This window comes from Camelus bactrianus, chromosome 6 (assembly GCF_048773025.1).
Source record: "Camelus bactrianus isolate YW-2024 breed Bactrian camel chromosome 6, ASM4877302v1, whole genome shotgun sequence".
Lineage (NCBI taxonomy): Eukaryota > Metazoa > Chordata > Mammalia > Artiodactyla > Camelidae > Camelus > Camelus bactrianus.
The window spans coordinates 53,011,108-53,023,811 of record NC_133544.1 but is presented as its reverse complement, the minus strand read 5'-3'; the positions used below and the strand labels follow the sequence as shown (position 1 = coordinate 53,023,811).

At 47.8% G+C, this 12,704-nt stretch overlaps 1 protein-coding gene and 1 long non-coding RNA gene across 4 annotated transcripts in view; both read right to left on the bottom strand.

Annotated features, from left to right (window-relative positions):
* Positions 1–1,323: 1,323 nt before the first annotated feature.
* Positions 1,324–3,640, bottom strand: NKX2-8 (NK2 homeobox 8). 3 transcript variants are annotated; one of them, XM_074365617.1, is made up of 3 exons: positions 3,286–3,640; positions 2,817–3,112; positions 1,324–2,123 (listed from the first exon to the last, which is right to left on the bottom strand). In XM_074365617.1, the coding sequence occupies exons 2-3, from the start codon at positions 2,971–2,973 to the stop codon at positions 1,567–1,569; spliced, it is 714 nt and encodes a 237-aa protein (XP_074221718.1). In that variant the 5' UTR covers positions 2,974–3,112; positions 3,286–3,640; the 3' UTR covers positions 1,324–1,566. The 3 variants fall into 3 exon arrangements, with proteins under 3 accessions (XP_074221718.1, XP_074221719.1, XP_010965369.2); XM_074365618.1 differs by having other exon boundaries at positions 2,817–3,041; XM_010967067.3 differs by lacking the exon at positions 3,286–3,640 and having other exon boundaries at positions 2,817–3,275.
* A 6,694-nt stretch (positions 3,641–10,334) lies between these two features.
* Positions 10,335–12,704, bottom strand: part of LOC123611840 (uncharacterized) — a 46,310-nt gene continuing 43,940 nt past the window's right edge. The window contains exon 3 of the long non-coding RNA XR_006718934.2: positions 10,335–11,330. This is a non-coding gene — a long non-coding RNA (uncharacterized LOC123611840). The remainder of the gene's footprint in view (positions 11,331–12,704) is intronic.

The following is a 12,704-nucleotide window of genomic DNA, read 5'->3' as shown; positions in this document are numbered from 1 at the left end:
AAACAGAGTCCTGAATCGAAACAGTGCGGATTTTGTCTAGGTCCTTTTCAGGCCTGACAATGCTCTTTTCAGTTCCCAAGACAAAAGGAGGTTTAAGGATCGAGATTCTTCTAAGATAACCACATCCATATGGAAGGCAAGGTGGCCAGCAGCTGAGACCCAAACACCCCTCTTCCTTCCCCCCTGCCCTCCACTCTCTCCGCAGTCCCCCAAATCCCAGGTGATAACACTGCCTCAGCCACCCTCCCCTTCCCCTCCTCCTCTTCCTTCTGGGACCCGAGAGCAAGGACCCCCAAAAGGCCCAATGCCTACTCCTCACAGACCTCATTGAGCCCTTGCTCCCTGCCCTGGATCTGATGCCCAAAACTGCTCTGCTCACTCGCATCTCACTTCCGTGGGCGCCCACGAGAAAGTCTTCACTTCTTCTCCAAGAGAGTGACCACTGCGCTTCATGGGAGGCCCCTAGGCTCTGGATATCCCATATCGAGAGGTACAGAAGCAAAGAACAGTTACAAACCCAAAGGGTGGAACACCAGATCCCCCAGTGTACATTGTACATTGAGTGCACACTGAGACTGTAGGTGAACTGAGATGACCAGACCAGCCAGTGGATCCCACACCTATGTCGGGCCACAAGGGCTCTCCAAAGATGTTCTTCCTCAACTGGCAGCCCTGAGGTGGGTCATTCCTTACCACCCTTTGATTTCTTCACCACACCACCCACTCCCCATCCCACCCAGGCCAGGTGTGGCACCAAGAAGAGGCAGAAAATCACAGCTGCCAAGCGAGGCACTAGCAGGTTTAACTGGGAGTTACAAGTTCCCCCCCGCATGCTCTCCGGTCCTGACTGGCCCTGGCTCCTGCACTCCGGAAACGGACGGCCTGCAGTCAGGCCTGGGCTGCTACTGGCGCCGCACGCTCAGCCCCAGGCTCCGGTGGACCTTCTCCGGAGAATCCTTACGGAGAAGCTCATTATGCCCTCCCACTATGCCCTGTAGTGGCCGACTTGGTTGGCTTGGTGTTAGAAATGCCGGCAGCTTCAAGAGCCCAGAGGGGCCAGCCGGTACTTTAGGGACAGAGCCACATCCCACTAACGGGAAACCCAGAGTTGCCTCAGCTTCTCCCCCTACACCCTCCCCCTCAGTATCTCCCCACAGCCCTGTAGGGACTGCGATCTTCCCTTCGACTCAACTCGGGGTGGGCCTTAACTTGGCACGTCAAGGCGCCCGAACTCCGAACTCCGGTCAGGAAAGCACAGCTCCCACCTATGTTGCCGACAAACACGCAAGGGGCCCAACCCTACACATTTTATTCTCGCACCACAAAAAAGAAAAATATTCTATTTCTTTCAAAATAAATTGCTTCCCATACAAATAGCTACTTTAATATATACAAATCAGGTTCAAGCAATAAAATCTAGCTCTGGGGCTGGTGGTGGAGGGAAGAGGAGAGGGAGGATCTTGGCGAAAGTTCCCGGTGAGGCGGCTGGTGAGAGCAGGGTAGGGACCTCGCAGAGCGCACCCCAAAGTCCGGCGTAGCCCCAGGTGCCCGCGCCCAGTGGCTGCCTCACCAGTTCCAGGAGACCAGGGCTGGGGGCGCTAAGTGCTGGTAGGCGGGGAAGAGGCCGAACGCCGAGCCGGGCCCGAAGGCGGCGTAGCCAGGCAGAGGGCAGGTGGCGAGCGGGGACGCGCAGCTCTTGTCCTGCGCGGCGACCGTGCCCACTTCGCCGCTGCCGCCGCATGGCTGCCCGTCGCCCACCAGCACGGGCACCACAACGCGGCGCAGCAGGCCCGGCGCAGGGCGCACCTCGCCCGGCGCTGCCAGGTCGAGCGACTCCGCGGCCCCCGGCGCGCGCGCGCGCTTCAGCTTGTAGCGATGGTTCTGGAACCAGATTTTGACCTGCGTGGGCGTGAGGCGCAGCAGGCGCGCTAGCTGCTCGCGCTCCGGCGCTGACAGGTAGCGCTGCTGCCGGAAGCGCCGCTCCAGCTCCAGCGTCTGCGCCTTGGAGAACAGCACCCGCCGCTTCTTCCTCTTCTCGGTGTCGGAGCCCGGAGACGCAGGCCGGGCGGACGGCCGCTGAGACGAGTCACGCGGGCTGGCCTCTGGGCTGCTCTCGTCCGAGGCTAGGGACGCAAAGGAGACACGGCCTGGTGAGACACCGGCCCCTCCGCGCGCCGCTGCTTTTGTCGCGCGGGCGCCGAGCTACCGGCCGGAGGCCCCCCCGCCCCCGCGTCCCCGCCCGCGGCTTTTGGGATGAGGCCGTTTCCTTATCTGAACACCTACCTCTGCGAATTCTGTGACCTTTTATACCACAACCTGGGACCGCAAAGAAACCCACCCTGAAGCCCTCTTAAAACGAGTCCGCCCTTATCGCTTCGCTGGCAGACGAATATACTGCAAGCTGCTTCACCAGCATGGGCCATCTCCAGGTGGAATGCACTACAGTTTGCCTAGGTTCGCAAAAGCCCTGAACCCAGGGGAACTAGGCTCCCCAATGCTGTCCATCTCAGACCGAGGCCTGGAGAACGTGGCCACTTTTTCAGGCATTTAAGGCCGGTGTCCTAAGTATTTGAATAGTCGGACCCTTAGAAACTGAAACCTATATCCCGGTCGTTGGTGCCAGGCGCAAGGATCTGCTCTCCAGATGTGCCGACAGGCGTAGGGGTTTGAAGAGCACAGAGCCTCCGCGTTCAACACGTAGGAAATCCAGACCCTAGGCTGCAGTTTCAGCTTCCCAGCCCCGCACCGAGTCGGTGCTTGGTTCTGCGCCCCCCGCTCCTTACCCCTACCCGCGCCACCGTCCTCCGCTCACTCACAGGGGTAGTGGCAGCGCTCAGATTCCAACCAGGTGGCGCAGGGACCGGGCCTTGGGGCACGTAGATCCGGCTCCCGCTTCCGCAGGTGCTGCGCGTCCTGCTCGGGTAAATCCAGGAGCCTGCGCACGGTGAAGCTGAGGCGTCCAGGGGTGGCCATGGCCGAGGAGGGGAAGGAGGCGGGGGCAGGGCAGGCCGGGAACCGAGAGGCGACCCAGGACGCCGCTCCTATGGGTGGGCGTGAGAGGCGCACGCCATGCGCTGGCCGCCGAGATATTAGCGCGTTTACCGCCAAATCCCTATTTATATAAACAGACAGCTCTTCCCACCGGGATGCTTTGAAAGCCGAGGTCTGGGTCTCCCAGACGTTAAGTACCTGAATGAGTGCTGCACCAAAGCCCCAGCGAGCCCGGAAGGTGCCACCTCCGCCCCCCGCCCCGCCCCGTCCCCCGCCCCTCGAGAGCCCCGTTACCTCCCAGAGGCGGCTGGAAGCAGCCCTCGGCATTAGCGATTCTGTCTGATTAGCCCGAAGTGGGGACAGATAATGGGGATTGTTACTAAAGAATAACATCTTGGGTGGCGAGCGGTGGCCACCACCGGCCCGTCCCAGCCCCAGCTTCCTCCTCCTCCGGGGCTGACACCCGGTCTGGCCCCGCTGGAGTACCGGGAAGGGTGGGGGCGGTATGGGAGGGTTTATGAGCACCCAGGAATTTATTCCCTGTTTGCTTTATTCCTCGAGCTTGTTTACTGGAGTGTTCGTTTTCCGCAATTATCTGGAAAGTGATTTACAAGGCGACGTTAAACTGTGTTAAACTCTTCTTTCCCTTTTGGTTGGGCCCCTGTAAGTGTTGAGAGGCGAAAAGTTTCAGGCATAGAAGAGTGGCCTGGCCCCGACTTCATCTGTGCGGAGGGTTTCGAAGGCCGCTCGGAGTCTCCCCCTTCTCTAACGTCCTCCAAACTTCACGGGTGCTTGGGAAGGGCTGGCAGCATCCTGGGAGCCCTAGCGTTGCGCCGGTTGCCCCAGACCCGCACAGTGGAAGCGAAATCAGGCCAAATCATTCACCTCTGAATTGCTAGCCTCGTTGGCCCACCCTCGCCCGGCTGCTGGGCATCACGGGCCCAAGCCCACGCTAGGCCCCACGGGCAGCCTTGTTTGGAAGGGCGGCCAGCGAGGGCTTTGCCGCCTTCTTGGCATTGCCAGACCTCTGGCACCTTGTGCACCTCGGCTTCCGTACCGTAGCCTCAACGTCAGGCCCAGTGCGGGAGGTGCGGCCTCTGCCTAAAAGCAGGCCTCCAACCTGGGCTCTCCGCTCCGCGCAGCTGCCCGGCCTGCTCGATAAGCGACGGATTGTGGGACACTGCCGGGTAGAAAAAACGGCCTGCCCAGGGTTTCCTCGGCATCTTCTAATTCCCCTCAGCCCCCCTTTCCCACCACTGGACGAAATGATCGGTGTAGAAGGTGCAAGGAGCCGGCCCGCGGCCTGGATACATTTTGTTGACCCATGGCTTCGTGGTAGCCGCACATCAGTCTAGGACTCAGCGAGCGCGCTTTCAGAGGCCTCTTCTCCCGCAGCCAGTGGTTTGGGTATTAGGTTGTTAAATTTTAGTGAGGGGCGCGACACCTGAAATCCTGGCTCCACCTGAGCCGAACTCGGACCTGGCTCCCGTGCGGGTGCTGCCGCCCCGCCCGGCCCGGCGCGCCTTCCCCAGCAGCCTCCCTGTCAAGCGTGCCCTAGGCGCCCGGGCTGTGCGGCGCGCTGGGTGGTCGGGCGGAGGCAACCCCAATACAGGCCAACTGCTAGGCCTCGGACAAAGGGGAAATGGAGCTCAACGTCCCGGACCTGTTGGAAGCATTTGTTCCAGTCAAGATTTTGCATTTGTTCAGTCCGAAATAATGAGTGATTGACGCTTGCTCACAATGCGCTTTAGCGCGCCGGGATAAATCGGAGCTTGTCCTGTGTTGTCATGGTTTTCAATGGAGTTCAATGGGATTGGGAGCACGATCGACTCTGCTGGCCGTCTTTCCGCGGTCCCGGCAATAGATTTATTAGTTATGTCTTTTTAAAGAAGATTAAATTGAAATGACTTGGCTGTCCTCCCTGAGGTGGGGCGGAGGAGGGAGCCGGGGTAGATGTGGGGGGTAGGGGGTGGTGGCAGAGGCCAGAACCCCAGCGCCCACCCTGCTCAGCACCTAAGCTCCAGCGTCCTAGAGCTTGGGCGGGTCAGACTGGCACTGGGCCTCCACGGATTTATCTCTGGGCTAGAGCCCCAGAGCCTGGCAACCTCTGCCAGCCTGTCTCCTGGAGGGGTGGAAGGAGGGCACTGACAAGGACTGTCCTAGGCAAGGATGAGGATAGACTCCCAAACTCGAGTCTGAACTTCCAGGCTGTGTCAGGTAGAAGGAGCCCTGGGAGTCGGCTGGCATCCCAGCTTAGTCCCTTACTAGCTCTAATCCCTTCATCACTCTGAGGCTTTTTTTTCTCTCTCTCACCAGAAACAGAAAAGAATCGATTTGGTAACTTCTAAGGACCCTACCAGTTGTATGATTACTTATCTCTGGAATTTTTCCAAAACCATCTTCATTGTATTAACTAGCAGGCTTTGGTCTCCCTCCTCCCTCCCCTTCTAGACCTTTCATCCTCAGGATTCTGACTCCACATTCTCCAGAATGTTCTAGAAGAGGATGTAACTTTTTTTGAGTTTCTGAAAGACTGTCCACAAAAGTGGGGAGGGATAGGTAACAACTTTGGAAAGAGAACCAAGTCGGAAGAAGCAAAAGAAGAGTCATTCCTGGAGTGACTGACCTCTCTTAGCCTTTTAATCTATTTAACATCCTAAGCCACACTGACGTGTAGAAATAAGTAAATGGCACTCTTCAGTTCTTAAGAGCTCTTCAGCATCAAATATTTGCTTTTACTCTTAGTATTTGGCTCCCAAAGAGGAGATACATCCTCCATCTAGCAGCTGTGCTCCAGGGAGGACCTAGCTGTGGGATTACCTCCAAATATTACTTCTAGCCTCACCCTCCCTGACCTGGGAACAGTGTTCCTGGGCCCCAGTCTGTGCTTTGAATATCCCAGGGAAGCTCTGCACCTCCTGGTTCTAGAAAGTGCTGCAACTTCCCTGCTTCACTGTGGATTCCCCACTTGTCCAGTCTTCTTCTCAACTCTGCTCTAGGACTTTACCTAAATTATCTCCAAGAGCCAGAGCCTGGGGACTCCAGGAGGTAGTTCCATTTAAACTATGCCTTCTGCAGTTCTGAAGAAATGCAGGAAAGGAGGAGGAGAGTCAGAATTATTAGAGAAAGTTGCTTGCTTTTTTGTCTCTTCACATCGAATAAACTCAAAGACATGGGAGGAGGAAACTGTTTTGGCATTGGTTCAATAGGAAAAATGTAGTCTATTAATTTTTATACATATTACAAATATCTATATGAATCACCTCCAATTCACAGGAGATTCCTAGAATCACAGGTAAGCTTCTAACTGGATATTCTTTCCATATTTAAAAAATAGTGTTTGGTGCTCTGGACACTTGAACTTATTTTGAAACTCAACATAGCTTGTGAATATTATTATTTAATTAGATAAGTATTTATTTCCCTGTAATTGGATGTAGTACATCTCAATCCCAGTAAGAGTTTTTAATCTTAAGGCATCTGTGCTACAGTGAATATATTTAGGCAGTCTGCACTAATCACCCTTTCAAAAGTATTATCCAAGATGATCATCACTGCTGTGTGCTTGAGAATTTAAGACTAGAAAATTCTGAAGTAAAACTAAAGTATCTTGATTTTTAAAAAATGATTGCATCTATATCTTGCATTCCGCTTTTAAATCCTTCCATTTTGGTTAAGTGTTTCACAAAATCCTGCAAATCTATACAGTCTTGAAGAGAGGCAACATTGCAAATTCCCCTTGATAGATGGAGGGCCCTCAACTGCCAGGACATTTTTCTTTGCCTCATAGCAACTGCTCTCCCCTTTTTATCAGTATTCTGGTTTAAATAGCAAAAGGGAAATAAAAATGGGCTTTTGACATTTCCAAGCAGAAGTGAATGATCTCCATCAGCCTTAGGATGGAAAGAAAAGGCAGCATTTAAAAATCAGACCTCTTTGTCTTTTCTTCTAAAAACTACTTGCCATGAATAAGCAAACATTTCCCTTTTAATGGCTAATAATCAATTGCTTGGCGGTGGTCCAGGACTGGCTGCAGTTCTTTCTTAGTTGAACTGATGATATATACACATGGGACAAGAAACAGCAATTACTTTCAGACTGGGAATTTAGGACAGCTTTGAAATGGGCTTTAGATTTTATTGTTCAATGTCAAATGACAAGATTTGAAAGATCCCACCTTAAATTCCTTAAAATATTGACTTTACATGGACTTTTTTGTTGTTGTGCTTGATCTGTAGGAGAAAACCTTTTCTCTCTAGATATGTTTATCTAGTTGTTTAGGTATATATATGAAAAAAAAAAATGTAGGGAGTAAAATGGTTCAATGAGTTAAAAAGTTACATATCTATAGTCTTCATTTCCTAAAGAGCCAGCAAGTAACTTCTTAATTTTTTAACTAGTTTATTAAATATTTCTGGTCTTTCCCATGCCTTACCATGGGAAAATAAGGGTAGAAGATAGCGTGGAATGTAAAGGATCAGAATAGAAATAATAACACACCTTGGGAAGGCTGCTAAATCTTATTTATCCAGAACTGAGCTGCTCATTTTAGTCTGATCTTTTCTTTTTAAGGTACCAGCTTATACCTCTTTGCTTGACTGATATAGATGTAATTTATATAATACAGAATCCTTGTTGATGTTTATACACTAAAGGTCTGGGCCCTAAGTCACACGTAGTGTCACATCCAGACACTGACAGAGTAGACCGACCCCAGAAACATATTTTATGGCACTTGCCCCAGTACCTCACAGAGGCCTGCCTTCAGTGCGTATTTATAACCACCAGCACTTCAATTCAAGCCAGCTGTTACTATTTTCCCTTAAATTACCCAAGCATTATAATGAGGCTTCTTTTTAAATGTACTTTTACTTTGTCTGAGATTAACTTTGGGGTTTTAAAAGGGCTGCATTATTAAGATGAGATATTATTTCTGTCTTATTCGACAGCAATTTGAACACTACACCAGTTATTATTCTCTAGGAGTATTTGTTAATATTTGTTGAAAACAAGGACCATGGTCTCTCAGAGGACCAGAGTCTCTCAGTCTCTCAGAGCTAAAGAATCAACGATTCCATTTTCTTACTAGTGATGATGACAGCATCAGTAATAAAATGTCACTCTATGTTTTATACATTTGGGAATGTTTGCAATGTGCACTCACACTTACCACATCCTGAGTCAGAATAGATTACCTAGACGAAGCAAGCTTAAGGAGAGACTTGAAGGCAGATAGACTGTGATATCCGTAGAATTGAAGAAATTAGCAGGGAGAATGAAGAGGACCTAAAGAGGAGAAAGAGTCTATTGTAATAGAAGGTATTAGAAAAGAATGATTTAAAAGGTGAAAGAGAAAGAGAGCCTGTGCTCAGAGCTACGCATTCGATTTGATCTCATCGGCACAAAAGAGGGGAAAAAATGCATGAATGAGGAAGTTCCAGTGAATATGGCTTCTATATTCTTTCCTAAAGTCTTCATATTTCTGAAAATTAACGATAATAGCTTCCATTTGTAAGACAAATGAATCTTGAGGATGTAATGTACAACATGGAGACTAGTTAACAGTGCTGTTTTGTATATTTGAAAGTTTCTGAGAGAATAGCTCTTAAAAGTTCTTATCACAAGAAAAAAAATCTGGAACTATATGTGGTGATTGTTAACTAAACCTACTCTGGTAGTCATTTTGCAACATGTACATAATTATGCCATGCACCTAAAACTAATACAATGTTATATATCAATTATATCTTTTTCAAAATGACAGTAGATGTATGTCAGCTTTTAAAGCCCTTCAAGCTTTTCTAGATTTGATTTAGTTTACTCTTAAGTGTTCTTTCAGAAAAAATCTTTTTCCCTTTTCCAAGAGGAGGCCAAAGTGCACAACAGAAGCATGAAATGACAACCTCACAATTCCTCACAGGAATTTCCTCACAAAAAAGTAAAAGAGCTATATATGTTTACTGCAGTCTCTGGAAATCCCTTAGCCAGCAAAGGTGGCTGTCTTTGTTTTCTTGATTAAATGGGTATTTGCACTGAAGTCACATACCACACAAAGGAAACAAAACAAAATAAAAATGTCCTTCGTGTTCCGTTTTTCAATCATTTGTGTGAAGGAGGTTCTTGGCCTTTATCACTGTCAGTGAAAAGTTCTGCATTGGACAGAGACATTCCACTCACCCTGCTTCTTGTGCACAGGGCGCTTACCATGGAAACTACCTCTGGAGCCATCAGACAAACATATAAATGACCGAGCTCAACACTGGGCACTTTAGGTTTTGCTTTATCTCAACAACAGTGCATGAGGAAAGATGCTTAGAATTTCTTGAGAAATTTAGTGTTCTACTTGTCTTGCTCTGAAACTGAAAACCCACAAGTTGGACTTACTCAAGTTAGGAAACAACTAAGAAATGACTTTATCTAAGGGATGCTGATACTAAAATAAGTATGCTATGTATTTAACTTAAGTCTGTATGGTAAAGCTATACTTTTTAAGATAAGTTTTTAGTGGTAGCTTGAGTATCCCCTAGATAAGAAATTCATATTTAATATATGTTTGTATTTTTTAATTGCTTATGACCTTTCAGTAACTGAAAGAAAAAAAGTTCTCTCACTGAACAAGTTTTTTGTTTGTTTGTTTAACAAGATTTATCCTAAACTGTTGTTGACTTGTCCTTAAAATATAACATTTTGCTTTGTAACATGAACCCAAGGGAATATAAAAGAGTGCTTCACAAAACTTACATTGTATTTTTTAAAATTCCATCTTCTTGTCAAGTTCTCATTTAATTTATAACCAATCCCAGATCATTTCCCTACGATTTCCATCGAGTCTGTTTCTAGCTTTCCTAGTCCCTGGTCCACGTGAACCAACTGTAAAAACTGTCTGTGGCTGACAGTGCATGTCCATTGCTTGTTTTCCTTACCAACTTCTCACATCAAGGCGGTTTACAAAAACTAGCCTGATATATTCCTGGATGGCTATGGCATCAGGATGTGCACGCTTTTTTAAATATGTAATTGGAACTCAGTTCTTTCCTTATGCATGGAGCACATGTATGTTTGGGTGGTTTGTGGTGTGAGAGAAAAATGGATGGCTACCCTTTTGGATTTTAGCTGCTTCTTTGGCTTTGGCTACTTAAAAAAGAAAGAAAGTTACATACACACACACACACACACACACACACACACACACAGGCCTTTTATCCTTAAGCAAAAGAATTAGGCTGTACCATAAAAAGGAACAAAATAATGCCATTTGCAGCAACAGGGATGGACCTAGAGATTATCATACTAAGTGAAGTAGGTCAAACAGAGAAAGACAAAAATCATATGATACTGTTTATATGTGGAATCTAAAAGATGGTACAAATGAACTTACAAAACAGGAACAGACTCACAGACATAGAAAACAATCTTATGGTTACCAGAGTGGAAAGGGGAGGGGAAGGATAAATTAGGCGTTTGGGATTAGCAGATACAAACTACTATATATAAAATATATATAAAACAGATAAACAACAAGGTCCTACTGCATAGCACAGGGAACTACATTCAATATCTTGTAAGAACCAATAATGGAAAAGAATATGAAGTTATGTATAGCTGAGTCACTGTGCTTTATACTGGAAACACAACATTGTAAATCGACTATACTTCAATAAAAAATAAAAGAATTAGGCTGTAAAACAAATTTAAAGGGAGGAGTCAAAGAACTCATAGTGTGCCTAAAGTTACACATTCTATTCCTTACCTATTATTAAAATGATTAAAGTGATGACCTTTGTGAAAGCTCAGATGCCAGCATGCAGGGGGTTATACAATACAATTGTCAGGTCATCTCTGATGGATATAGTCTTCTGGCTTCTTCTATAATAAAAATAAAGTAAAACCACCCAGGTTTCAGGAATTATCGTCTTAATCATGTCTTCTATAGAACCATTGGTAAAAGTACATGAATATCTTTTTATCGTGCACACTGGTTTTCCATTATTGAGATTTTCTATTATGCAAATCCGAGAGAAGCCAAATCCTACAGATTTTCTATTATTCAAGTCCTAGTAGGTTCCTGATTCCCCCATCAGCTGACTGGTCACAAGAACATTCCCAAAGGGCAGGCAGCATAGAGGGGGAAACTGCTAGGGTCTCCAAGTAAATCAAGATGTTTGCCCGAATGCAGGTGGCAGCACTGGGTGAGCAAGGAGAAAGAGAGAGTGAGTGTCTGTGTCGGCTTGGTAATCACCCACCTCCATCCAGCCTGGCTTTTACCAGCTTTGGGTTGATAAAGGGTAAGCCAGTGGCAGGGAGCGGGTTTTATCACCTCTGGAGCAGCACACCGGGATCTGTAGAGGAAAAAGGGTGGTTTTATTCAGATGCCAATTAAGGGACCCGAAGACCTGCAGCATTCCAAAAATCCTTGTAAGGTACAGACTCATTTCTAGGAATCCTGTTGTGATTTGCTTTTTAGCAGCATCTCAGTGACTAGCAGACTGTGATTTCATCTTGTCCAAGTTGTGTTTGTTTCCCAACTGCTTAACAATGCTAATTGGGGGCACAGACACTCTTTGCAAGTTGCATTTTTTGAAAAAGATAACTCACCCTAGCAATGAACATAGATTGAAAACCAGTTAAAAGCCAGTGAGAACAAATGGGTCTTAAATCGAGGATGGAACAAAGGGAAGGTGGGGGCACATCCCCTAATGTCAACAGGCAGAAAGCCACACGTGCATAATGGCCATGGGAGCGACCACCCAAGGGGATCCGAGTCACTTCTGGAGACAGACAGAAACCTGGAGCCAGGGGCCAGGCCAGCCACCCTGAGTCCTGCTCAGGAGAGAGCCAAGGTGGCTGGGGATGGTCTTACTCCTGTTCCCTGCCACACGTGTATCCACAGCTAGTTTTCTTCCTCCAAATATAATCCAAAGGCAGGAGGCTGGCGCTCTGGCAGCTGTGGTCAGCAGCTGCATTCCTAGTAAACCCAGAGGCTGTTAATGAGATGACTGAGCACTAACCAGAGTCAGTTGAATTACACAAATATATAACCCCTTCCACTCCCCACTGAAAGGCCTCCCACCCAGTCAGCCTTATTATCATACAAAGCCCGCAGGAGACAGAATTTTGAGAAAGTTGTGAGCCACAAATACACGGTGGTATATACCATGAGAACCAGGCACTGAGCTGCTACTGAGGCTGATCTAGTGAAGGATAAGGCATAGTGCAGAAGGAACCTGATTTTTCTTTCCAACATGCACCAGACCAGGGGATCAGACAGGCAAAACCAGATCTGGGTTTGAGATCTGGCTTTCCTGAGTGACCCAGGTCAAGTTTTGTAATTTCTTGGAGCTACAGTTTCCTCATCTGTAAAATGGAAATAATGATGTATATGGGTGTTGTGAGGCTGGAGATATTTTATGTGAAGTGCCTGGCACGGGGCTTGCCTGCAGCTAGTAGGTACTCAATTAATAGTGGCAATTGTTGCTGTGGTAATAACATATCTTGGGGTGGTGGGATACATGTGGGGGGCTGAGTTTTACCCTCCTGTATTGCTGGGAGCAATCCTATGATGCATTTAGGATCATCAGTCATACGCTGAAGTGAACTTTATCTAGTTCACAGAGGAAGAAGCTAAGGTAGAGAGAGGTTGGGTGACTTGCCCAGTGTCTCACAGAGTCAGGCTTGGAGCCCAGATTTTCCTAATCTGGGGTTCTTTCTACTTC

Excerpts from the sequence above, each read along its gene's own strand:
- NKX2-8 (XM_074365617.1), bottom strand. The coding sequence starts at position 2,973 with ATGGCCACCCCTGGACGCCTCAGCTTCACCGTGCGCAGGCTCCTGGAT. Across the intron at positions 2,124-2,816 it reads TGAGCGCTGCCACTACCCCT|CCTCGGACGAGAGCAGCCCA; the intron begins GTGAGTGAGCGG and ends TTGCGTCCCTAG.